We start from the raw sequence: 27,861 nt of genomic DNA, 5'->3' as shown, positions 1-27,861 counted from the left end.
CGCATGGGCCCAAGGGAGGGGGGTGCGGCCAGCCCACCAGGGGCTGGCTCCCTGCCCCACGCAGCCCATGTGGCCCCCCGGGAGGGGTGGCCCCTCCCGGTGGACCCCCGGAACCCTTCCGGTGGCCCCGGTACAATACCGGTATGACCCCGAAACTTCCCGGTGTCTGTTTGACAACTTCCCATATATAAATCTTTACCTCCGGACCCTTCCGGATATCCTCGTGACGTCCAGGATCCCATCCGGGACTCCGAACAACATTCGGTAGTCACATACTAGTCTTCCTAATAACCCTAGCGTCACCGAACCTTAAGTGTGTAGACCCTACGGGTTCGGGAGACATGCAGACATGACCGAGACGCTCTTAGTCAATAACCAACAGCGGGATCTGGATACCCATGATGGCTCCCACATGCTCCTCGATGTTGTCATCGGATGAACCACGATGTCGAGGATTCGATCAAACCCTGTATGCAATTCCCTTTGTCAATCGGTACGTTACTTGCCCGAGACTCGATCGTCGGTATCCCAATACCTTGTTCAGTCTCGTTACCGGCAAGTCACTTTACTCGTACCGTAATGCATGATCCTGTGTCCAACACCTTGGTCACATTGAGCTCATTATGATGATGCATTACCGAGTGGGCCCAGAGATACCTCTCCGTCATACGGAGTGACAAATCCCAGTCTCGATCCGTGTCAACCCAACAGCTACTTTCGGAGATACCTGTAATGCACCTTTATAGTCACCCAGTTACGTTGTGACGTTTGATACACCCAAGGCACTCTTACGGTATCCGGGAGTTACACGATCTTATGGTCGAAGGAAGAGATACTTGACACTGGCAAAGCTCTAGCAAAACGAACTACACGATCTTTTATGCTATGCTTAGGATTGGGTCTTGTCCATCACATCATTCTCCTAATGATGTGATCCCGTTATCAACGACATCCAATGTCCATAGTCAGGAAACCATGACTATCTGTTGATCACAACGAGCTAGTCAACTAGAGGCTCACTAGGGACATATTGTGGTCTAAGTATTCACACGTGTATTACGATTTCCGGATAATACAGTTATAGCATGAATAAAAGACATTTATCATGAACATTGAAATATAATAATACTTTTATTATTGCCTCTAGGGCATATTTCCAACATTATCATTGTTGAGAGAACTTGCACTAGTGAAAGTATGAAACCTAGGCCTTGTTTCAAAGCATTGCAATACTGTTTCTGCTCACTTTTGTTACTTGCTACCTTGCTATTTTTATATTTTCGGATTATAAAAACCTATATCTACCATCCATATTACGCTTGTATCACCATCTCTTCGCCGAACTAGTGCACCTATACAATTTACTGTTGTATTGGGTGTGTTGGAGACACGAGAGACTCTTTGTTATTTGGTGCAGGATTGTTTGAGAGAGACCATCTTCATCCTACGCTGCCCACGGATTGATAAACCTTAGGTCATCCACTTGAGGAAAATTTGCTACTGTCCTAAAAAACTCTGTGCTTGGAGGCCCAACACGAGTCTACAAGACGAAGGTTGCGTAGTAGACATCATTGCCCTTCCCCCTTTCCTTTCAATAGGGTTGGCCGGCCTAGTGGAGGGGTGCACCAGCCCCTTGTGGGCTGGTCTGTCCCCTCCTTGGCCCATTAAGCCCATATCTTTTGTCGGGGGTGCCCGGAACCCCTTCCGGTGACCCGATATGTCCCCGGTACCCTCCGGAACACTTCCGTCCAAATACCATCGTCCTATATATCAATCTTTACCTCTCGGCCATTTCGAGACTCCTCATCATGTCCGTGATCTCATTAGGGACTCCGAACAATGTTCAGTCACCTAATCACATAACTCATATAATACTATATTGTTATCGAACGTTAAGTGTGCGGACCCTACGGGTTCAAGAACTATGTAGACATGACTGAGACACCTCTTCCGTCAATAACCAGTAGCGGAACCTGGATGCCCATATTGGATCCTACATATTCTACGAAGATCTTTATCGGTCGAACCATTATAACAACATACGTAATCCCTTTTTCCATTAGTATGTTATTTGCCCAAGATTCGATCATCGGTATCTCTATACCTAGTTCAATCTCATTACCAGCAAGTCTCTTTACTCGTTTCATAATACATAATCCTGCAACTAACTCATTAGTCACTTTGCTTGCAAGGCTCCTTATGATGTGTATTACCGAGAGGGCCCAGAGATACCTCTCTGATACTCGAAGTGACAAATCCTAATCTCGATGTGTGCCAACCCAACAAACACCTTCAGATATACCTGTAGAGCATCTTTATAATCACCCAGTTATGTTGTGACATTTGATAGCACACAAGGCATTCCTCCGGTATCCGGGAGTTGCATAATCTCATAGTCGAATGAATATGTATTTGACATGAAGAAAGCAATAGAAATAGAACTGAATGATCAATATGCTATGCTAACGGATGGGTCTTGTCCATCACATCATTATCCTAATGATGTGATCCCATTCATCAAATGACAACACATGTATATGGTTAGGAAACATAGCCATCTTTGATTAACGAGCTAGTCTAGTAGAGGCTTACTAGGGACACGGTGTTTTGTCTATGTATCCACACATGTATCAAGTTTTCGGTTAATACAATTCTAGCATGAATAATAAACATTTATCATGAAATAAGGAAATATAAAATAACAACTTTATTATTGCCTCTAGGGCATATTTCCTTCAGTCTCCCACTTGCACTAGAGTCAATAATCTAGTTCACATCGCCATGTGATTTAACACCAATAGTTCACATCATCATGTGATTAACACCCATAGTTCACATCGCCATGTGACCAGCACCTAAAGGGTTTACTAGAGTCAATAATCTAGTTCACATCGCCATGTGATTAACACCCAGAGAGTACTAAAGTGTGATCATGTTTTTCTTGTGAGAGAGGTTTAGTCAATGGGTCTGTCACATTCAGATCCATATGTATTTTGCAAATTTCTATGTCTACAAATCTTTGTATGGAGCTACTCTAGGTAATTGCTCCCACTTTCAATATGTATCCAGATCGAGACTCTGAGTCATCTGGATCAGTGTTAAAGCTTGCATCGACATGACCCTTTACGACAAACCCTTTATCACCTCCATAACCGAGAAACATTTCCTTAATCCTCTTTAGGTACCTAAGGATAATTTTGACCGTTGTCCAGTGATCCACTCCTGGATCACTATTGTACCCCTTGCCAAACTCATAGCAAGTCACACAACTGGTCTGGTACACAACATGGCATACTTTATAGAACCTATGGCTGAGGTATAGGGATTGACTTTCATTCTCTCTCTATCTTATGTCATGGTCGGGCTTTGAGTCTTACTCAACTTTACACCTTGTAACATAGGTGAGAACCCTTTCTTTGACTTATCCATTTTGAACTTCTTCAAAACTTTATCAAGGTATGTGCTTTGTGAAAGTCCTATTAAGCGTCTTGATCTATCTCTATAGATCTTGATGCCCAATATATAAGCAGCTTCACCGAGGTATTTCATTAAAAAACTCTTATTCAATTATCCTTTTAAGCTATCCAGAAATTCCATATCATTTCCAATGAACAATATGTCATCTACATATAATATCAGAAATGCTACAAAGCTCCCACTCACTTTCTTGTAAATACAGGCATCACCAAAAGTCTATATAAAACCATATACTTGGATCACCTCATCAAAGCATATATTCCAAATTCGAGATGCTTGCACCAGTCCATAGATGGATCGCTGGAGCTTACACACTTTGCTAGCACCTTTAGGATCGACAAAACCTTCTGGTTTCATCATATACAACTCTTCTTTAAGAAATACATTGAGGAATGCAGTTTTGATGTCCATTTGCCAGATTTATAATCATAAAATGCGGCAATTGCTAACATGATTCGGACGGACTTAAGCATCGCTACGGGTGAGAAGGTCTCATCGTAGTCAACCCCTTGAACTTTGTCGAAAAACTTTTGCGACAAGTCAAGCTTTGTAGATAGTAACATTACCATCGGCGTGAGTATTCTTCTTGAAGATCCATTTATTCTCTATGGCTTGCCGATCATCGGGCAAATCCACCAAAGTCCACACTTTGTTCTCATACATGGATCCTATCTCAGATTTTCATGGCCTCAAGCCATCTGTTGGAATCTGGGCTCATCATAGCTTCTTCATAGTTTGTAGGTTTGACTTGTTCTAATAACATGACTTCCAGGACATGATCATTGTACCACTCTGGTGTAGATTTTGTTCTAGTTGACCTACGAGGTTCTGTAGTAACTTGATCTGAAGTTTCATGATCATCATCATTAGCTTCCTCTCTAGTTGGTGTAGGCATCACGGGGACAATTTTCTCTGATGTACTACTTTCCAATTCGAGAGAAGGTACAATTACCTCATCAAGTTCTACTTTCCTCCCACTCACTTCTTTTGAGAGAAACTCCTCCTCTAGAAAGGACTCATTCTTAGCAACAAAGATTTTTGCCTTAGAATCTGTGGTAGAAGGTATACCCAATAGTTTCTTTCGGGTATCCTATGAGGATGCACTTCTTTGCTTTGGGTTTGAGCTTATCAGGCTGAAGCCTTTTGACATAAGCATCTCATCCCCAAACTTTTAAGAAACGACAGCTTAGGTTTCTTGCCAAACCATAGTTCATAAGGTGTTGTCTCAACGGATTTAGACGGTGCCCTATTTAACGTGAATGTGGTTGTCTCTAATGCATAACCCCAAAATGATAGTGGTAAATCGGTAAGAGACATCATAGAATGCACCATATCTAATAAAGTACGGTTACAACGTTCGGACACACCATTACGCTGTGGTGTTCCAAGTGGCATGAGTTGTGAAAGAATTCCACATTGTTTTAAATGAAGGTCAAACTCATAACTCAAATATTCGCCTCCGCAATCAGATTGTAGAAACTTTATTTTCTTGTTATGATGATTCTCCACTTCACTCTGAAATTCTTTGAACTTTTCAAATGTTTCAGACTTGTGTTTCATCAAGCAGATATACCCATACCTACTCAAATCATCTGTGAAGGTTAGAAAATAACGATACCCGCCGCGTGCTTCAACGCTCATCGCACCGCATACATCGATATGTATTATATCCAATAAGTCATTAGCTTGCTCCATTGTTCCAGAGAACGAAATTTTAGTCATCTTGCCCATGAGGCATGGTTCGCAAGTATCAAATGATTCATAATCAAGTGATTTCAAAAGTCCATCTGCGTGGAGTTTCTTAATGCGCTTTACACCAATATGACCAAAACAGCAGTGCCACAAGTATGTTGCACTATCACTATCAACTTTGCATCTTTTGGCATCAATATTATGAATATGTATATCACTACGTCGAGATTCAATAAACCATTAACATTTGGTGTATGACCATAGAAGGTTTTATTCATGTAAACAGAACAACAATTTATTCCCTGACTTAAATGAATAACTGTATTGGAATAAACATGATCCAATCATAATCATTCTCAACGCAAACACCAAATAACATTTATTTAGGTTCAATAATAATCCCGAGGTAGAGGGAGTATGCGATGGTGATCTTATCAACCTTGGAATCACTTCCAACACACATCGTCACCTCACCCTTAACTAGTCTCTGTTCATTTTGCAACTCCTGTTTCGAGTTACTAATCTTAGCAACTGAACCGGTATCAAATACCCAGGGGATACTATGAACACTAGTAAAGTACACATCAATAACATGTATATCAAATATACCTTTGTTCACTTTGCCATCCTTCTTATCCACCAAGTATTTGGGGTAGTTCCTCTTTCAGTGACCATTTCCTTTGTAGTAGAAGCACTCAGTTTCAGGCTTGGGGTCTAGCTTTGGGCTTCTTCATGGGAGCAGCAACTTGTTTGATGTTCTTCTTGAAGTTCCCTTTTTGTCCCTTGCCCTTTTTCTTGAAACTAGTGGTTTTGTTTACCATCAACACTTGATGCTCTTTCTTGATTTCTACCTTCATCGATTTTAGCATCGCGAAGAGCTTGGGAATTGTTTTCATCATCCCTTGCATATTATAGTTCATAACGAAACTCTAGTAGCTTGGTGATAGTGACTAGAGAACTCTGTCAATCACTATCTTATCTGGAAGATTAAATCCCACTTTATTCAAGCGATTGTAGTACTCACACATTCTAAGCACATGCTCACTGGCTGAGCTATTCTCCTCCATCTTGTAGGCAAAGTACTTGTCAGAGGTCTCATATCTCTCGACATGGGCATGAGTCTGAAATACCAATTTCAGCTCTTGGAACATCTCATATGTTCTGTGGCATTCAAAACGTTTTTGAAGTCCCGGTTCTAAGCCATAAAGCATGGTGCACTAAACTATCAAGTAGTCATAATTTCTAGCTTGCCAAACATTCATAACGTCTGCATCTGCTCCTGCAATAGGTCTATCACCAACGGTGCATTAAGGACATAATTCTTCTGTGCAACAATGAGGATAATCCTCAGATCATGGACCCAGTCCGCATCATTGCTACTATCATCTTTCAACTTAGTTTTCTCTAGGAACGTATCAAAAACATAGGGGAGCTACAACGCGAGCTATTGATCTATAACATAATTTGCAAATATTATGTGGACTAGGTTCATGATAAATTAAAGTTTAATTACTCAAATTACTTAAGAACTCCCACTTAGATAGACATCCCTCAAGTCATCTAAATGATACGTGATCCAAATCAACTAACCCATGTCCGATCATCAAGTGAGATGGGGTAGTCATCAATGGTGAACATCTCTATGTTGATCATATGTACTATATGATTCACGTTCAACCTTTCGGTCTCCAGTGTTCCAGGGCCATGTCTGTACATGCTAGTCTCGCCAAGTTTAACCCGAGTATTCCGCATGTGCAAAACTGTCTTGCACCCGTTGTATGTGAATGTAGAGCCTATCACACCCGATCATCACGTGGTGTCTCAGCACGACGAACTGTCGCAACGATGTATACTCAGGGAGAAGACTTATACCTTGAAATTTAGTTAAGGGATCATCTTATAATGCTACCGCCGTACTAAGCAAAATAAGATGCATAAAAGATAAACATCACATGCAATCAAAATATGTGACATGATATGGCCATCATCATCTTGTGCTTTTGATCTCCATCTCCAAAGCATCATCATGATCTCCATCATCACCGGCTTGACACATTGATATCCATCGTTGCATCATGGTCGTCTCGCCAACTATTGCTTCTACAACTATCACTAATGCATAGTGATAAAGTAAAGCAATTACATGGTGTTTGCATTCCATACAATAAAGAGACAACCATAGGGCTCCTGCCGGTTGCCGATAACTTTTACAAAACATGATCATCTCACACAATAACATATATCACATCGTGTCTTGACCATATCACATCACAACATGCCCTGCAAAAGCAAGTTAGACGTCCTCTACTTTGTTGTTGCAAGTTTTACGTGGCTGCTACGGGATTCTAGCAAGAACCGTTCCTACCTATGCATCAAAACCACAACGGTAATTTATCAAGTTTGATGTTTTAACCTTCAACAAGGACCGGCCGCAGTCAAATTCGATTCAACTAAAGTAGGAGAAACAGACACCCACCAGCCACCTTTATGCAAAACTAGTTGCATGTCTCCCGGTGGAACCGATCTCATGAACATGGTCATGTAAGGTTGGTCCGGGCCGCTTCATCCAACAATACCGCTGAATCAAAATAAGACATTGGTGGTAAGCAGTATGACAATCACCGCCCACAACTCTTTGTGCTCTACTCGTGCATATCATCTAGGCATAGACCTGCCTCGGACGCCACTGTTGGGGAACATAACATGCAATTTCAAAAAAATTACTATGCTCACGCAAGATCTATCTAGGAGATGCATAGCAATGAGAGGGGGAGAGTGTGTCTATGTACCCTCGTAGAACGTAAGCGGAAGCGTTTAACAACGTGTTTGATGTAGTCAAACTTCCGTCGCGATCCAACTGATCGAGTACCGAACGTACGGCACCTCCGTGTTCAGCACACATTCAGCTCGGTGACGTCCTCGCCCTCTTGATCCAGCAAGTCGGTGAGGTAGTGGATGAGTTCCAGAAGCACGATGGTGTGGTGACGGTGATGGTGAAGTGATCTCCGCAGGGCTTCGCCTAAGCACTGCGAAAATATGACCGAGGGAGTAAACCGTGGAGGGGGGCTGCACACGGCTAAGATTATGTCGTGGGTGTGCTAGGTGCCCCCTTCTCATATATATAGGTGGGAGGGAGAGGGGAGAGGCCAAGGGGGCGCCCCAAGTGGGGCCAAATCCCACTTTGGCTCCTGCCCTGGTTCGGCCTCCCCCTTCCTTGTATAAGCGCCAGGGGAAGGAAGGGGGAGGTGCCCCCCCCCCCTTTCCTTTCTCCCTTGAGGAGGGGAAGGAAGGAGGAACTTTCCCTCTCCCCTTTCCTTTCCCTAGGGCTGGTCGGTCTGGTGGAGGGGCGCACCAGCCCCTTGTGGGCTGGTCTGTCCCCTCCTTGGCCCATTAAGCCCATATCTTTTGGCGGGGGTGCCCAGAACCCCTTCCGGTGACCCGATATGTACACGGTACCCTCCGGAACACTTCCGGTATCCGAATACCATCGTCATATATATAAATCTTTACCTCTAGACCATTTCGAGACTCCTCGTTACGCCCGTGATCTCATCCAAGACTCCGAACAACATTCGGTCACCAAATCACATAACTCATATAATAATATATCATCATCGAACGTTAAGCGTGCAGACCCTACGGGTTCGAGAACTATGTAGACATGACCGAGACCCCTCTCCGGTCAATAACCAATAGCGGAATCTAGATGCCCATATTGGCTCCTACATATTCTACGAAGATCTTTATCGGTCGAACCATTATGACAACATACGTAATTCCCTTTGTCCATCGGTATGTTACTTGCCCGAGATTCGATCGTCGGTATCTCTATACCTAGTTCAATCTTGTTACCAGCAAGTCTCTTTACTCATTATGTAATACATCATCCTGTAACTAACTCATTAGTCACTTTTCTTGCAAGGCTTCTTATGATGTGTGTTACCGAGAGGGCCCAGAGATACCTCTCTGATACTCAGAGTGACAAATCCTAATCTCAATCTATGCCAACCCAACAAACACCTTCAGAGATACCTATAGAGCATCTTTATAATCACCTAGTTACGTTGTGACGTTTGATAGCTCACAAGGCATTCCTCTGGTATCCGGGAGTTGCATAATCTCATAGTCGAAGGAATATGTATTTGACATGAAGAAAGCAATAGCAATAAAACCGAACAATCAATATGCTATGCTAACGGATGGGTCTTGTCCAATACATCATTCTCCTAATGATGTGATCCATTCATCAAATGACAACCCATGTCTATGGTTATGAAACTTAACCATCTTTGATTAACGAGCTAGTCTAGTAGAAGCTTACTAGGGACACGGTGTTTTGTCTATTGATACGTCCATTTTGCATCATGCTTTTATATCGATATTTATTGCATTATGGGCTGTTATTACACGTTATGTCACAACACTTATGCCTATTCTCTCTTATTTTACAAGGTTTACATGAAGAGGGAGAATGCCGGCAGCTGGAATTCTGGGCTGGAAAAGGAGCAAATATTAGAGACCTATTCTGCACAACTCCAAAAGTCCCGAAACTCCACGGAAGTTATTTTTGGAATTTATAAAAAATATTGAGCAAGGAAATACTAGAGGGGGGCCACCCACCGTCCACGAGGGTAGGGAGCGCGCCCTACCCCCTGGGCGCGCCCCTGCCTCGTGGGCCACCTGGCAGCCCTCTGGTGCCCATCTTCTGCTATATGAAGTCTTTTACCCTGGAAAAATCATAAGCAAGCTCTCAGGACGAAACACCGCCGCCACGAGGCGGAACCAATCTAGGGCTCTAGCGGAGCTGTTCTGCCGGGGAAACATCCCTTCGGGAGGGGGAAATCGTCATCATCATCATCATCATCATCATCATCACCATCGATCCTCTCAGTGGGAGGGGGTCAATCTCCATCAACATCTTCACCAGCACCATCTCCTCTCAAACCCTAGTTTATCTCTTGTATCCAATCTTTGTCCCAAAACCTCAGATTGGTACCTGTGAGTTGCTAGTAGTGTTGATTACTCCTTGTAGTTGATGCTAGTTGGTTTATTCGGTGGAAGATCATATGTTCAGATCCTTAATGCATATTAATACCCCTCTGATTATGAACATGAATATGATTTGTGAGTAGTTACATTTATTCCTGAGGACATGGGAGAAGTCTTGCTATAAGTAGTCATGTGAATTTGGTATTCGTTCGATATTTTGATGAGATGTATGTTGTCTCTCCTCTAGTGGTGTTATGTGAACGTCGACTACATGACACTTCACCATTATTTGGGCCTAGATGAAGGCATTGGGGAGTAATAAGTAGATGATGGGTTGCTAGAGTGACAGAAGCTTAAACCCTAGTTTATGAGTTGCTTCATAAGGGGCTGATTTGGATCCATATGTTTCATGCTATGGTTAGGTTTACCTTAATACTTCTTTTGTAGTTGTGTATGCTTGCAATAGGGGTTAATCATAAGTGGGATGCTTGTCCAAGAAAGGGAAGTACCCAAGCACCGGTCCACCCACATACCAAATTATCAAAGTAACGAACGCGAATCATATGAGCGTGATGAAATCTAGCTTGACGATAATTCCCATGTGTTCTCGGGAGTGCTTTTCTCTATATAAGAGTTTTTCCAGGCTTGTCCTTTGCTACAAAAAGGATTGGGCCATCTTGCTGCACCTTATTTACTTTTGTTACTTGTTACCTGTTACGAATTACCTTATCACAAAACTATTTGTTACTGATAATTGCAGTGCTTGCAGAGAATACCTTACTGAAAACCGCTTGTCGTTTCCTTCTACTCCTCGTTGGGTTCGACACTCTTACTTATCGAAAGGACTACGATAGATCTCCTACACTTGTGGGTCATCATCTATGTATCCACACATGTATCAAGTTTCCGGTTAATACAATTCTAGCATGAATAATAAACATTTATCATGAAATAAGGAAATATAAAATAACAACTTTATTATTGCCTCTAGGGCATATTTCCTTCAGCCTAGTGACATGAAAATTGCCATTGTTGCATCATATTTCTCATGCAATTTTACTTCTAATGGTTATGTGCAAGAGAAGAGAACCATCATGATGGATGATGTGTTTATCTATCATGCACATACGTTGTTTGCTTTCTTTTGTCCATGTGTAGGATACTTCAACTTCTTGTCAACTTCCACTTCCTATGAGCTGACCATTCGAGCTCTTGAGAGCGAGCCACTCTCGACCGATGTGGTTCTACATCGCACTTGCTTGTGCTTCGGCATTGTGAAGGACGCACAAGGAGACACCTTCAAGGTGACATCCTTCTTGAACATGGATATTATGGATCATACTACTTGTGTTGCTTGCACCATGAGACTTATTGGTCATCTTGGTCCACTTGATTGCGCACATGTTAGAGATCTTGCTTCAACTTGTCATTTGCACCTTTCCATGCCTCATGACATATATGCCTTGTGTGTTGCATCCGTTTTGAGAATTACTTGCTCCTATCATATGGTTGGTTGCGCCAATGTCATCACTTCTCATATGCCATGTCCATTTGCTTGTCATTTTCTTGACTTGTTTACCTCACACATGATGACCAATTGCTCTTTCTATTGTGTTGAGTGCCACACTATTTTCACTACACCCAATGCATGTTATGCTTGGATTGTCTTGCACTTGACCCATGTGTTTAGACACTTCATTTTATTTGGTGTTGTGCATGCTTCCTATGCATACCATAGATCATTTTTAGCGCTTTTGCATGCTTTCTATGACACTGAGGTAGATGCTTGTTCACTTGTCACACATAGCACCTTTACCTCACCTTTGCATGATTGTTTCCATGATGCTTTTACATGTGCTCAATTTATGTGCTTACATGCCATGTCACAATCCTTTGTCACACCCTATGCTATGCTTGATGATGACACTTGTAGGTGAATCACCTCTTGAATGCTTGGTTTTGCACTAACGCTAACCACATTCATTTTTCCAAGTGCTTGTTGTCCTTGATCCTTTTGGAGGAATCACTAGACGGTGCGACATTGGAGAGTTCCCATTTCAAGCTTCAAGATGATGAACGCTTGGTGATCGTCCACTTATACATGGCGTCGACATCTCTTTCCATGGTGATTTGGATTTTGATCCGAGGATGGATCTTTCCCAAGGGGGAGGGGGTGATGCAGAGCATCCTATGGACATCATCATGTCAAGAGTCCATTTGGCAAGTGACACATGCAACATCTACTTCACATACATAAAGGTGAATCATCTCCTTTACATGTGTCCAATTGTACCCTTCGAGGATGGTATAATACTTGACCCCTCTCTCGTATGCATACATAGGTGTGAGTGGAGCTACACATTCACTGAGGAGGAGTCCAAGCTCAGGAGAACAACTACACCATCCAAGAGGGAAGCCTGGAAGCGGAGAAGGAACCGGCCAAGAAGAAGGCAGAAGCTCCCAGGCGACCCCATGCGCACGGGCCTCCTCAACCCCGTGTCCACGGGCCTCCCAGGTTGCACGGTCCTGAAGACCCCGTGTGCACGGGCGTGTACCGTGCCCACGGGACCCCCGTGCCCACGGGCCTCACAGGCCCCGTGCGCACGGGCTACCGCGTTAGGTCACTGGAGACCCCGTGCGCACGGGCTCCATTTACGCCGTCCACACGAGGCCCCCTGTGTGTTGCTGTTGGGCTTTGCCCATGTATTCCCATTTCTCCCCTCCTTACCCTTCCATCACTTGGACCTATATATACTCCACCTCCTCCTCCATTTAGACTTAGCTAAGAATAGATCTAGACATTAGAGTTTAGCTCATGTATCTCCCCTTGTGGGATTCCTCTTGAGAGAGGGAGAACACTCCATTGGAGTTCAAGACCTCCATTGGAGAAGATCCTTAGGGATTCAAGACCCCCTTGTGGGAAGGATCTATCTAGATCATCAAGACCTTATCTCCTTCATAGGATTTGGGATGAACCTTACCATGTATCTTGTGGATCCATGCGTTGCTAGTCTACTGGATGTGTTATTGGACTTGTTCTTGAGTGTTCCTCTTGTGATTTCCCTTTTTGTTCTTCGGTTCTTCGTGGGATCCCCCTCCAATTCATGAAAGATCCCCACTTAGGGTCTCCACCCTACAACAAGAACTGAGTTTAAAACCAAGTCTGAATGCCAAGCAAGTTCTAGTTGTTGGGAGTTGGTACCTTTGGTGGATTTGGCGCCAAGTTACACACAATCAACACCCCCCCCACACACACACACAATGGAGATGGCCAATTTCAGTGTTGTCAATAGTGAGCAACTTTTGGAATACAGTTTTCCAGGTCTCTTCTAAGTCTAATTTGAAATGGTGTAAGCCTATCCATGTTCATTAAACTTTATGTGGATGTTGCATTCTTTTTGGATGAAGGAGTAGACACAGCTACTGCTATTTTATGAGATGACACATGTAATTTCTTGTCTGCTCAATGCAAGTTTGTTATGTAGGTTGCCGACATAATTACAACAGAAGCAATGGATATGAGAGATGGTGTGGAACTTGCTAACTCCCTTGGCTTCAACCGGATGGAGGCAAAATATGTCTCTCTTCAAGTGATTAATTTTTGCACCGGGCAAGCAAGATGGTGGGATAAGGCATCGACAACATTCGTAGAGTGTGTGGATATAACTACAATGATTGGCAAGGTCATATTTAACTATTGTTTTCGTTCGGCTGATCAAACGACTCATGTGATAGCAAACTAAACTTATTGTAATGATTCCATTTTTAATTGGTTAGATGAGCCTAATGAGTTTTTTGTTAGTAAGCTCATGACTGACATAATCTTATTTTGATTTTAACAAGCTAGCCATGATGGCCTTCTAAAAAGGGATAACTTTTTTTAGGCTAAACACACACTTTATGTATTGCTCAAGAATGTTTAAAGGAATACAATTGAGATCAGGAAGTTGTAGTAGCCAAACATGGTGGCCTACAGAAAGACTAAGTGTGTACTTAGCGAGGCTATGTACCTCAATATTCGAGGCCCTTCCTTCAAAAATAAAAGAGCAGTGAGCGGCGCTAGAAATCTAAAGACATGAGCTGAATTTCTTGGATGATGCGGTCGTCCTTCCCACCATTGCCCTCTGAAATATTTGAGACCACCACCTTGCAGCCGAACCTGACAACGATGTGTGTTTGCATCAGATCAGAAGCCAATGCCATGGCTTCACGGTAGGCCAAAGCCTCCAGTGTTGTTGGATCAGCGACCCCCAGACACAGAAGCTCCCATGCAAGTTCCATCACTGCTCCTGTATATTGTACCAATGGTTCCACGATTTGAAGACCTGAAAACAACCTTATCTACCTTGATTTTACCATAGCCTACCGATGGGGAGGGGGGAGCAGCAAGAACAAGCATCGTGATCAGTTTTGTGTCTGTGGCAGCACAAGAGTTGGTCTACCTGCATTTTTTCCGCTATGAACCAATCAATGAATGCATGCGTGTTGGTCAGGCTCTCAAAATCATTCTCGTGGATCGTTTTGTGTCTGGCGTACCAAATTTCCCATAAAGTGACGAGCACACGAATGAATGTTGGATGGGGGAGCTTCTCCATGACAGTGAATATCCAACATTTTGCATCAGGCTCTGTTGTTTCACTTATGACGTTCACTAGGTCTTGGTCCTCGAGGGCCCAAATACAACACGACTTGGTGCATTCTAACGGTGAGTGTCGCTATGAATCAACATTCCCGCACAATACACAATTGTTGGTTGTAGCCATGTTTGGATGATGAAATAAATATGCCGACGGAATTGGTTGTTGAGCCAACCTCCGAAGGAATATTCTAATTTTCGAGGGCACGTGTGCTTTCCATAGATGACACCATGATCGATGTTCGGCTTCGGAGTTTGACGAGTCCCCCCGGCGGTGCTTTGTGATGACAAGCATCTGGTAGGCTGATATAAAGGAGAAGGTCCCCTTTCGATTGTGACTCCACGACCAGAAATCCTCAATCTGTCTAGTGCATAATGGAATAGAAATAATCGCCTCAACATCAAAAGCCATGAATGTGTTTCAAACCAGCTCCCTGTCCTAGTCTCCCGTACTGTGCAAGATGAGTTCGCTGACCAACTGTGGTGGATCTGATGTCAAACTTGTGATGTGTCTCGCGTTAAAATCTTGAGGAAGCAAGTTGCCACGTCATGTATGAATCGTTGCACCATTATAAATTCTACGTACGTATCAAGCCTTGAGCAAGTTGCCTTCAAAGATTGCGCTCCACACTTGAATGGTGAGCTACCCAACTCTGATTGCAGGAATTCAGATTGTGGGAAATATACCTTTTTTGTTTTTTGTTTTCTGAGACAATTGTGGGAAGTGCCTTGCCTGAGAATTCTTGCACAGCAGCAGACCGGAGAAGACGGAGCCGCCGGCGGACCTTGGGGCCGAGGGCCACTTGTCACCGGCTCCGGCCCATGCAAATTGCGAGTTGTACCGTCAAGCCGGGCCAGAACAAACCAGCGCCAGCATCACGGACCACGTGAACAAAGAAGCCCGTAAATCTTACACGTCACTGCACCAATCCACCTCACCTGAATCATCCACCCACCACTTCCACTCCGGCAGAGCGCACCCAGGCGGCGGAGAAAACAAACCATGGCCGCTCCCGGCCAACTGCTCCCCTTGACCCGCTCGCTTCTGCCTCCCTCCGCTCCCCCCTTCCTCTCCGGCCGCCGTCGCCTGCCTCCTCCCGCCCGCGCTCAAACCTCGCGTCCGCCTCCATGGCAGCCCCGCCGCCTCGCGTGTCCTTCTCCTCTTCAGCCGCTCCGCCCTCTGGCCGGGAACAGGACCCGCCCCGTTGCTGCGCCTCCTGGGGCCTCCGCCGCCGGTGGAGGCGAGGCGCAGGCTCTGGCGGCGGAGTTCATGACGTCTGAGAGGGTGAAGGTGGCGGCGATGCTGGGGCTGGCCCTCGCGCTCTGCAACGCCGACCGCGTCGTCATGTCCGTGGCCATCGTCCCGCTCTCCCAGGCGTACGGATGGACCCCTTCCTTCGCCGGCGTCGTGCAGGTTCCCAGCTCTCGCTGCTTCTGTTTGCTGTTGATTGTCTGCACTACACTACACCACTCTTCCATCAGTGACTGAACGCAATTGTGTAACTGTGTTTGGTGATTGAATGCTCAACTGCGACGATTAAGGTTTAAACAGGTGGTCCAGTGCTCAATTGCAATTACTGTTTAATACTTTAACGGTGGCATCGCTCGGATGACAAGCTGGGTATAAGATTTAATACATTTTCCACTAAATCGGTTACTCACATGTTAATTCTTTCAGTTTCTTCATCCATATTATACATTATGCATAGTTTCCTCCCATGGCAGCCATAAAGTAATGTACAAACTGTTGTGTTTGACAAACCATGGAAGTCCGGATGTCTGTTCACCTTAACCAAACTGTGGAGTGCCCACTGCCTATACTGTTCTTGTTTGCCCACTGCCTATACTGTTCTTGTTTTCTACTCCCTCCGTCCCATAATATAAGAACGTTTTTGACACTAGTGTAGTGTTAAAAATGTTCTTATATTTTGGGGCAGAGGGAGTACATGACTGTGTGCATCATCCTTGAATGATGTGGTGATGCCATTGTGTTTTTGATGCTTCATACAGTCGTCCTTCCTTTGGGGATATCTGATATCACCTATAATCGGTGGAGCGCTTGTTGACTACTACGGCGGGAAGCGAGTCATGGCGTATGGTGTGGCTTTATGGTCCTTCGCTACATTCCTTTCCCCTTGGGCAGCTGCACGCTCACTTTGGTTGTTCATCTCAACTAGAATTCTGCTCGGTGTTGCAGAAGGAGTGGCATTGCCATGTATGAACAATATGGTGCTGAGGTATTTCTTTTGATTTCTGAATTTTTGTTCACTTGATCAGTCTTCACGCTTTTACCAGAACCTAATATTTATATTGTTTTTGTTGCCCTGCCCGTCAAGATTTATGAAAACGTTTACATTGGGCCTTTTCTTACAGGTGGTTTCCTCGTACTGAACGATCTAGTGCTGTGGGGATCGCGATGGCTGGCTTTCAGCTTGGAAATACCATCGGCTTACTTCTTTCCCCTATTATCATGTCACGAACTGGAACATTTGGACCCTTTGTGATTTTTGGTTTGTTTGGATTTCTGTGGGTGCTGGTGTGGATATCTGCTATAACGGGAACTCCTGGTGAACATCCTCAAATATCAGCATATGAACTAGAGTATATTACAAAGGGTCAGAAATTGGTGAAACCTCAAGTTCAAAGTGAAAAACTAAGAAAGATCCCTCCGTTTAGAAACCTACTTTCTAAATGGCCGACCTGGGCTTTAATTTCTGCAAATGCTATGCATAGCTGGGTAACTCCTATAAACTTAACTCTTGGTTAGACTGTGCCATGTGAAGAATACTGTTTATGGGTAATCTCTTGAGGGCTGTGTTATTTTTTCAGGGCTATTTCGTCATCCTTTCATGGATGCCAGTGTATTTCAAAACCGTAAGCCTGATTCCGCTGCATGTTTCTAGACTAAATAAACTGATTCTCCCTGTGGTTTATTAAATATTTCCTTGGTGGTCAGATATTTCATGTCAATCTGAGAGAAGCTGCATGGTTTAGTGCAATTCCCTGGGTCATGATGGCAGTTTTAGGTTATGTGGCTGGTGTTGTATCAGACGCACTTATCCGAAATGGCACAAGCATTACTTTAACTCGGAAGATAATGCAGGTGTGTTGCTGAAAATTTTCAGGTTAAAATAAAAGTGAAGAATCATCATTGTGTTTTTAGTTTGTTTTATTGAATAAGATCTTGAGTACACCTCCACATTCTTACCAAACATACCATAATTTTGTGATATGATGAACTATTGGCAGCTGGTTTCACAAGATACATCAATCAGCATATGTTAAGTTTGTAAGCTATTGTATGTTTGGAATGCAAGGCATGGATATTCTCAAAGCAACTTTACATATGTTAAATTTGCAAGCTATTGCATGTTTGGAATGCAAGGCATGGATATTTTCAAAGCAATTATTAACATAGGTGACCCTTCATGAACAACAACTTTACCAATCTACCCTTCTTTTTGTTATCCAGCTTGGCTAAATTATAGTCAGAGCTGAATTGTATATCCGTAACACAATTCTCGCAATGGTAAATGACAGTAGAATACTCTGGTGAAAATGCCAAGTTTTTGTGCTACCACCTGCCGTTTATTACTATTGATTTGAAAATAAAATTTGTCATCTCAATGTGGATATATGCTGCTGGGATTAAATCCAAGCTTTGACCCTTTAATATTGTTTCGTGCAGACAATTGGCTTTGTGGGTCCTGGTATTGCTCTTATTGGTTTGAATGCAGCAAAGAGTCCAGCCATTGCTTCAGCTTGGCTAACTATTGCTGTTGGTTTGAAGTCCTTTGGTCACTCAGGATTCCTTGTAAATTTTCAGGTGTTTAAACTTGTAACATTAGTTCAGTGTGCGAAGCAGTCACATTTTTTTTTAATTTCATTCCCCCACCCCCACCCCCCCTCCCCTGACACCCAATTCGGATTCTCTTTCCTATCTGATGGAAATAATTTTTAAATTCTTACCAGGAGATCGCCCCACAATATGCTGGAGTGCTACATGGTACTAAATAAGTTCCTTGTGCTCCCTGTGTTTTTGTTATAGTTTTTGTGCATATGCATTACTATATATTTAATCTATGTTTGTGTGCTAACAGGAATGGCAAATACGGCGGGAACATTTGCTGCCATTTTAGGAACTATTGGAGCAGGATTCTTTGTTGATCGGATGGGTTCTTTCCGTGGATTTTTAACATTAACATCACTTCTATATTTCAGCAGTGCCCTGTTCTGGGATATCTTTGCTACTGGAGAGCGTGTTGATTTTGATGGCAGTAGCTAGCGGTAAAGAGAAAATATATAGTAAACAATTTGATGATTCACTGGGAGTATTGTGGCATTATCATATGGGATAGTACCGGAAATTTCCGTGAACGAGAGATGAGCATTACACATCCGGACTACAACATCGTGTGCTTCGATGTAGTGGAAGTATGTGGTGAATTGTCTTATTGTGGAAGCAGGGTTTCAGAGGTTTAGATCATGTGAATCTTTCTGATGCGCAAGTCCGAAATGTGAATTTCAGGAGTCAAGGATACCTGAAGCATGCCAGAGAATAAATGGCGGTGTAGGAGCTGTACTTTAGGGGTGGCAAACTGGCGATGGCAGTGGTAGAGACCGAAAATAATGGACAGTATGGTTGAATGGCTTGATCTAGCATAGTTTGGTGAGGCAAGAGTTGCCCTTGTTTAAAATGGCTAGCAGTTGTACTGCATGATTAGTGAAAAGGTGAGACCAGGAACTCACAAACAAAGTGGGGAACCTGTTGAGGGTGTAAAGACAGTAATATAAGTTGTGGAGGGCATTTAAACTCATAATGTGAGACATTTTAGCTTGAGCCGGCGTTTCATGATAGCTGTCCATTGACCGAAGGAGAATTATAGTTATTGCAATGTCTTACTGTTCATAAATGTGCGGAAAATATAGTATGGTACTTGTAACTATCAGCATACCTAGTCCCCTCAAATATTGATTTGATGTGAAATAGAGGGGGCGCATTGAGTTCTAAAACGCCACTTGGAGCTCCCCGCTGATGCGAAACAGGGTTAGGGTGTCGAAATGCCCCGAATAAATGAAAAAGGAAAACAGCTGCTGTGCAATCATGGACGGACGTGTACATCCTGGTCATAGTGACTCCTACTGAAAGAACAAACACCAAACTACCTGAAAATCAACTGCTGGTCATATTGACTCTTACTGAAAGAACAAACACCAAATCTGAATCAACTGCTGGGGTGACGTACGACATCGTAACGGCAAGTCATCCGTCAAGGGCCTGAACCGTCCAGATGATCAACTCAAACTTTCCTGTGGCAGCAGAGAATGTAATGCTTCCTTCGCTAGGGTTGGAACTCCAGAGTAGAGGACGGCACAGGATGAAGCCTGGTGCACTTCTCTCTTGCCAAGAGTCTGAAGGCTCAATCTCTGCATCCTTCACCCATATTAAATTCCTGGTCTCTGAAGTGTTGTTATCATAGACGACATCAGGGCTCCACTGGTTTGACCTTAGGCCCAAAGGAGCATTCCTTTCATAGTTATTTAGAGGTACCCACCACCACCAGGTCAAGCTTGAACCGGTCCATTGCGTTATGTCCAACAAAGTTCAAGGAAAGAACCAGATGAACTGCTACCTGCCCCTGTGAGAGCAGGTTCCAACGCCATCTTCTAACCCCGTCGGTTATGCAGGCAGTTTGATCTCCAAAAAAGAAAGTTATGCGGGCAGCACGCCATCGAGCACTCAGCTCGGGCCATGGAGGAGACCTCTCTGCCTCCAACCATGAGTTTCAGACAGATCCGGTCTTCTACAGGGCATCCACCTATACACCTCCTTCCAGTGTGCCTGAGGAGAAGGCCAGGAGCAGGAAATCATTCTGGGAAGAAGCTGCTACGACAATTGCCGGAGCATGCACAAACTGCCTCGCTCCTCGCCAATCTGAAATTAGGGAGGGCCATGTCAAATCCTCGGAAGATGCTCATGATGTGTCCACTAGTTCCAGTAAGCTCACCTTTCTCTCTTCATTCATCATGTACATGTTATCCTGTGACTGCATATGTCTCTGCAATTTGAGCCGGTTATTTTAGTCATTAAATTGAATTGCACAAAAGAAAACATGTACTTATGTTAACTTGGCACCTAGTCAAATGACATGTGAAAGGCCTTCAAAATTTGAACCATGCAAAAATGCAAATTTGTAGCATACAGCAACAATGAGGAGTCAGTTCTCATCAAGGCCAAACTTCTAGGTTAAATATCATATAATACGGCATGATGTTTCGTCTATCATCAAACCAGCTTATTAAAAGCTTTTAGAGAATCCCAATTTGCCACCTTCTCTGTCCTGTTTACATTAATCTTGGGGACGCAAGCCTATGTTAATTCGAAATCCATCAAGTTAGCATTGTAGTTCAGTTAATACCATCCAGATATTTCTCCCAATCGTTATTTCTGTTATTCAAGATATTCAGCTTGCATTTTCATCAGTGTGCATGCATGTATTTCTAATATTAGCTGTTCCATTGATGAAGTAAAGCGAGTTTGATTAACTACAACTAAGAAATTTAAGGTTTCCAATGATTTATGGCAGTCTCGAGAATTTCATCAGTAAGCAGCACAAGCACTAGTCAAACCAAGTCATGGCAAGACCAGTTCTCATTTCAGGAAGTTTGCCTGGCTACTTCAAACTTCAGTGAACAGAACAAAATTGGGAAAGGAAATTTTGGCACTGTGTACAAGGCGAAGCTCAGGGATGGATCCATAATAGCCGTAAAGAGAGCTAAGAAGGTTAGTGGAAGGCTATCTTATCACAGGAAGTTCACATCTTTACTAATAAATTACTCCGAGCAACGAAATGAATGAAATCCTTTCACGTAACATCTGGAATTGGCAGAATATGTTTGACAGGCACCTATCTGCAGAGTTCAGGAGTGAAATCCAGATATTGTCTAAGGTAGAACATTTAAACTTAGTGAAGTTTCTCGGACACCTGGAGCATCAGGATGAGCGCTTGATTCTGGTTGAGTATATCAGCAACGGAACACTACGTGAACACTTGGATGGTAGGTCAAATTTGCTTGAGGTCATTGTAGTATTGTTAAAATGTGTACAGATAGAGAACCCAGTAAGGCCGTGGAACTGGATGAAATCAAACATACTCCCTCCATTCCTAAATATTTGTCTTTCTAGAGATTTCAACAAGTGACTACATACGGAGCAAAATGAGTGAATCTACACCCTAAAATATGTCTATATACATCCGTATGTGGTAGTCCATTTGAAATCTCTAAAAGACAAATATTTAGGAACGGAGGGAGTATTATTGCAGGTATTTTCTTATACAAGTCACTAAGTAAATGTTTGTACTCTATTTTATTTTTATAACCATACATGTTCAATGTTCCCTCTATAGCTTTGTTACTCAAGTCTTCTTGGGACTGAATGTATGACGTAGATATAATGCTATTTCTCTCACAAATTTCTACTAGATTAAACGAATTTTGGGACCACAAACTTTTTCACTATGCAGGATCAAGAGGGGAACCATTGGAATTTTCACAGCGTCTCAACATTGCCATCGACATAGCTCATGCTGTTGCTTACTTACATGGATACACAGGTATTGTGCTCTACTGTACTTCTCTATGACAACACTAAGACCACTCAATTTCAGTTACACCCTCCGATCCATACAAAGTTGTACTAAATCAGCGACAATTAATATGGATAGGAGGGAGTAGCATATTTGGTATCCCACAGATTACAGTTTCCAAATTCAATATCTTTGTTCACAAGCATGGTTTGCCTTATTTTGAAATATCTGTTGGGCCTTCAAAGGGGGGAAATGTGCTACATTGTGAACAAACTTATAGATGTACCTTGCACAGAGCATGTATATGTTTGTATCCACACTTACGTGAGGTCACGCATACATGAGCAAAGCTCTGAATGTCTAAACTAAGGGCATCTCCAACGCCGACCCTCAAACCTCCCGCAACCGTCCGGACCGCGGAAGCCATCCAACGTGGTCCTGTATCGGTCCGCGGCGCGATCCGGATGCATTTTCTCCGTAAAGCAGAGACAAACGTGGGGGAGGGTTGCAGGAGTCCGGACCGATCCCACGCTCGCTTCTGACCGCCCTAGCCCACCAAAAAACCCTCCCCCTCTTGCGCGTTTTCGGTTAGCGCCGCTCCAGAGCGTCAGCGCCCGCCTTCATGCCCGGCCAGAGCGGACGCGACCGCTCACTAGCGCCGGCATTGAAGCGGCGCACAGGCCGAGAAAGCGCCGCCCGCGTCGCTTCATGATGCAGGCGACTGCCGCGTGTTCAAACAACATGACGACCGCCTGTCCGTCCGTCTGCCGCCCGCATTGATGGCACTAGGAGTGCTGAGGCCTCTCCTCCGGGCCACTCGTTCGTCCCCCTGCCACCCACCATTGCTATAAAAGCTGGTGCCCCGGCCATAGCCGCAGTCATCCACCTCCGATTCCTCCCCGCAACACTCCCACCATGGATCCCTTCCCCGCCAAAGCTCTCTGGGACAGGCTGACGTCAGGCCAGAAGAAGGGCCGCCATTGTTGCCGGCTGGCTGGCCGGCAGGCAGCCGGAGGACAATGACGTCCCAATGGAGGACGTTGCCGACGACGAACCGGCGCCACCCTCCTCCTCCCCGCCACCATCTTCCTCCTCCGCGCCACCCTTGCCGGTGCATAGCACCATGACCATCGGCAGGGCCCATGCCCAATACATGGACATGGTGCGGGAGGAGCAGTTCCGGGAGGCGCCCGCCGCCGCCTAAAACCACCACCTCCTCCACGAGCATCTGCAGGCGGAGGAGCAGATCGCCGCCGACAGAGTGTTCGCGCAGGACACTGACGTGGCGGAGCAGGAGGCGTTGCTCGAGTCCTATCTCTCTGCCCGCGAGATCCGCCTCGCCCGCTGGCGGTACCGGCAGCGGGTGGCGGACGCTGGCAAGGAGTGCGACGACGGCACGGGCGAGGCGGTGTTCGGCGAGACCGGCGAGGAGGCGGATAACGCCGAGGCCGCGCCGCACTGCCACCACGAAGAAACCGGCACAGCGATGTGGAGGCGGACAACTTCACTTCCCGGGCCTCCGGAGGCAGAGGTTACGGAGGCAGAGCTGGAGAGCGCGGAGGCGGAGTTGGAAAAGGCGAAGCTTCAGTTCTCTTGGTTCATGGCCGTACACAGGGAATGGGTGCCGTCAACCATTGACCTAGCCGGACGAGCTCCGCTTAGTTGATGTAAATGCAATGAAATTAGTCATGTATAGATGAAATCCGTCAAGTTTAAATGAAATCCGTCATGCTTATATGAAATCCGGCCGTGTTTATCTGAAATCTGGTCATGTTTGATTGAATTTCGTCTTGTTAGTTTGAGTTGTTGTCAAAATGTATGCAGCCAGCGTTGGATGTTGTCCTCCCGCATCTGTGTCCGCGGACTGGTCCCCCTGTCCCCGGACCGATGCAGGAGGAAATTTGCGCGTTGCCGTTGGAGATGCACTAATCACCACAAATTTCAAATTATATTTATCAAAATTTGTCCCGCATCCGTGTCCGCGGACTGGTCCCCCTGTCCGCGGACGGATGCGGGAGGAAATTTGCGCGTTGCCGTTGGAGATGCACTAATCACCACAAATTTCAAATTTTATTTATCAAAATTTGTCGGTATTTTGCACACATTAAATTTATGAATCCCTAAATAATGTATCTGCATCCACGACAGATACGAATTACCGACATCCTAATGTCTGACCAATATTTCTGTATGATGGAGATGCAGACAACCCAATCATCCACCGTGATATCAAGTCGTCCAACATTCTCCTAACAGATCAGCTGAGAGCAAAGGTGTCCGATTTCGGCTTTGCGCGCCTAGCCCCATACGACACCGAAGCAACTCACATATCAACAATGGTGAAGGGCACGGTAGGGTACGTCGACCCCGACTACCTGAACACGAACCACCTCACTGAACGCAGCGACGTCTACTCCTTCGGCGTCCTCCTCGTCGAGCTCATCACCGGCCGACGACCCGTAGAGCGCAACCGTGGCCGGCAGCAACGCCTCAGCACCGAATGGGTAAAACATCTCCACTCTAGCAAACATTTTGGGCGTTCAAAGGGACTGCAATTAAGGTGTTCGACGGAATTACCATGTGGACGCAGGCGCTGCGGAAGTGCAGGGAGGGCGACGTGGTGGTGGTGATGGACCCCCGGATGCGCAGGACCAGCGCGGCGGTCGCGGCCGTGGAGAGGGTGATGGCGCTGGCGGCCGAGTGCGCGGCCCCGGAGCGCGCGGCGCGGCCGGCCATGCGGCGGTGCGCCGAGGTGCTCTGGTCCGTCAGGCGCGACTTCCAGCAGGAGCAGCAGCGCGCCGCGGGCGCAGTAGCGGGAGCGGGGGCAGGAACGAGGCGGCGAGATGGCTCCACCGCCACGTACGGGTCGTCGTGTATGGAACAGTAGGAAAAACCGGGATGTTTGTCACTTTGTCTACGCGGCTATGAACATGATTTGAGTTTTTTATTTTTGGGTTTTATCACTTTTGCCACGCTACTCAATTTTGTCATTAGAAGTTTCAACTACTAAAAAATGTAATCCTTCTGTTAAGTATATGCTAAAAAATGTCACTCGACACCGTTATAATTTGATCAAGGTCATTGAGGTCATTGACCGTCGTGAAATGACCAAAATAAATCTGAACCTTACTTGTCTGTGCTCCCCTATAACATGTGGGTCCTAATTGTCATCACATCGAGAACTAAACTACAAGAAAAAATAATGACACGTGGAGATTCGATCACTCACGTGTGAAGCTATTTTTGCTTCTAATTTCATTCTTCATATATTGAAACTATGGCCTACAGTTACAAAGAGTTGTAGGGGGGACGCTGATAAGTGGGGTCTAGGGGTATTTTAATCACTTCACTCTGATCAATGGTCTTCGAGCGAACGGTAATGATGTTGAGGGACATTTTCTAAGTACGTGTTTAACTAAAGGATGGCATTTTTTAATACTTGAAACTTCTAATGCAAAATTAAATTGTGTGACACAATTAATAGCAAAACTAATAAAAACCCTTTCTTTTCTTTTGTGGGAATGATTTGAGTTGATTAGAGGTCACGCATGGTATCGTCAAGTTTATTTACAATATCTAGACTTTGCGTTAATCGATTCATACAACTATTTATTCAATATAGGTTGATTACAACTGTCTAGCAGCATGAACTCCTAAACAACCCACAACAAAAGTCATAAATAGATGGAGTGGCAATGATACCAGAGTAGTTGGTCAATTCATATTTTCACCGATCAACTCCTCTGCATACACCCCGTCTAACTGTGAACTTGGGTTTTTTTTCTTGGTGCAATATAGAACTCTATGCAAAAAATTTTTTTTTGCATAACTGCGATGTTTCTCCCCATGACCGTGTTAAATGGCGTTCACTATGTTACAACATTTTAGACGCATCCACAAAATTTGAACTTTGTGAGTACGCGACAAAAACTTCTGACGTCTCCATTAGGGCCGGAAAAAAAGCTCGTGGTTCGCGAGCTAAACGAGTAGCTCGTGACTCGGCTCGAATCGACTCGAATTCGAAGAATAACGAGTCGAGTCGAGCTTTAGTTTAAAATCGTTTATAGACCAAGTTAAACGAGTCAATCTCACGAGTACTCATGTAACTCGGCTTGGTATAAAAGATCAGCTACTCCAAATCCAGAAAAAAAATCAGCCACTCAGGACCCTTCGTCCCAAGCGCATAACACAAGGCCCAACTGTTGAAGGCCCAGCCGCCCAGAAGACTCATGTGTTACAAGGGAATTACAATTGTTTAGTTATATATATGTTTAATATATAATCATTTTTATCATATTTGAAGGTTTTATGTTCATATCTTTAACGAGCTTAACAAGCTAAATGGGCTGGCTCGCGAGTTATACGAGTCGAGCAAATCTTGGGTTTGAGATCGTTATAGTAACGAGTCGAGTCGAGTCGAGCTAGCTCGTTAACGAAACGAGCTCTAGCGAGTCGAGCCGAGTTGGCTCGGCTCGACTCGAATTCCAGCCCTGGTCTCCATCAACAACACAGGCACTCACTTTTGTCTGGCTGGGCTCTGACCCCCCCCCCCCCCCCCCAGAGGTCGTTGATCTTTGTAAGGTTGAATCTGAGCAATACAAGTTTTTACCCGCAAAAAAAAAGAAGTACTGACTTTTGTCAATTCTGGCTTGCGGTCCATGAATCTGGCTCTTGGGAGCTTCAACATAACCTAATTGGGTGACCTTGGGTTAGTTCCCCGCAGTCCTGACATCTTCTCGGAGCTTGGTGGTGTGACCTCAATCTCCATCACAAGGTATCTATGGTGCTTTGAAAGATGGGTCAGGGAAAGAAGAGGAGCTTACAAGAGTGGGGGGGGGGTCTTGGGGAGAGAGGAGAGACGGAGGAGGAGGAGGATGAGGAGATGTGCATCAGAATGAAGGATAAAACAAAGCTTTTTCTCATGTGGCACATCACTCATTTTTTGGTTAGATAGATCAGTTGAATACGACCGCGTGGCTCCAAAAGATACTCCCTCCGTCCCATAATATAAGAGTGTTTTTCACACTACACTAGTGTAAAAATGCTCTTATATTATGGGACTGAGGGAGTAGTTTGAATTCAACCTTGTAGGCAAATAATCAAGGGGCAATAAATGAACATGTTACACATCAAGCATGCCTATTTTAAAGTCCCCTCTAAATGTAAAAATGGAGAAATATGCATTGCTTTGATTAATGTCACCCTAAACCATGCCCGGACATGTTGGCCTTTAAAGTTAAATCATTTTCCTTTTTTGAAGTGCATCGAGGTCCCCTAATTGTGGTTGGTTACTGGCATGACAATAAAGGGTGCTTTTGACCAAAAAGTACCCTTCTTCTCATGAGTTGGTATGCACTCTCGTGAACAGTAAAATAAAAAAATGATTTTTTTTGTAACCAACATTTAAGAATTCTGAACATGCTTGCAAATTTTCATTAAGAAACAACATTCCAAAATTCCACCAGAAAGAAATTGAGG

General features: G+C 44.5%; 2 protein-coding genes across 3 annotated transcripts; both read left to right on the top strand.

Annotated features, from left to right (window-relative positions):
* Window positions 1-15,714: 15,714 nt before the first annotated feature.
* Window positions 15,715-19,646, top strand: LOC123071434 (probable anion transporter 3, chloroplastic). 2 transcript variants are annotated; one of them, XR_006434318.1, is made up of 9 exons: window positions 15,715-16,208; window positions 16,805-17,031; window positions 17,168-17,531; window positions 17,624-17,668; window positions 17,751-17,897; window positions 18,483-18,620; window positions 18,767-18,800; window positions 18,895-19,228; window positions 19,323-19,646. XR_006434318.1 is itself a non-coding variant. In XM_044494978.1 (8 exons), exons 1-8 carry the CDS (start codon window positions 15,798-15,800, stop codon window positions 19,077-19,079), a joined length of 1,551 nt encoding a protein of 516 aa, XP_044350913.1. In that variant the 5' UTR covers window positions 15,715-15,797; the 3' UTR covers window positions 19,080-19,646. The 2 variants fall into 2 exon arrangements, 1 of the variants encoding a protein (XP_044350913.1); XM_044494978.1 differs by having other exon boundaries at window positions 18,895-19,646.
* A 284-nt stretch (window positions 19,647-19,930) lies between these two features.
* On the top strand, window positions 19,931-25,794 carry LOC123071435 (calmodulin-binding receptor-like cytoplasmic kinase 2). Its single transcript, XM_044494979.1, has 6 exons — window positions 19,931-20,792; window positions 21,382-21,578; window positions 21,685-21,853; window positions 22,321-22,410; window positions 24,589-24,887; window positions 24,974-25,794. Exons 1-6 carry the CDS (start codon window positions 20,510-20,512, stop codon window positions 25,268-25,270), a joined length of 1,335 nt encoding a protein of 444 aa, XP_044350914.1. The 5' UTR covers window positions 19,931-20,509; the 3' UTR covers window positions 25,271-25,794.
* The last annotated feature ends 2,067 nt before the right edge of the window (window positions 25,795-27,861 follow it).

The sequence above is a fragment of the Triticum aestivum genome, chromosome 3B (assembly GCF_018294505.1).
Source record: "Triticum aestivum cultivar Chinese Spring chromosome 3B, IWGSC CS RefSeq v2.1, whole genome shotgun sequence".
NCBI classification, from domain to species: domain Eukaryota; kingdom Viridiplantae; phylum Streptophyta; class Magnoliopsida; order Poales; family Poaceae; genus Triticum; species Triticum aestivum.
This window is presented reverse-complemented; position numbering and strand designations above follow the sequence as displayed.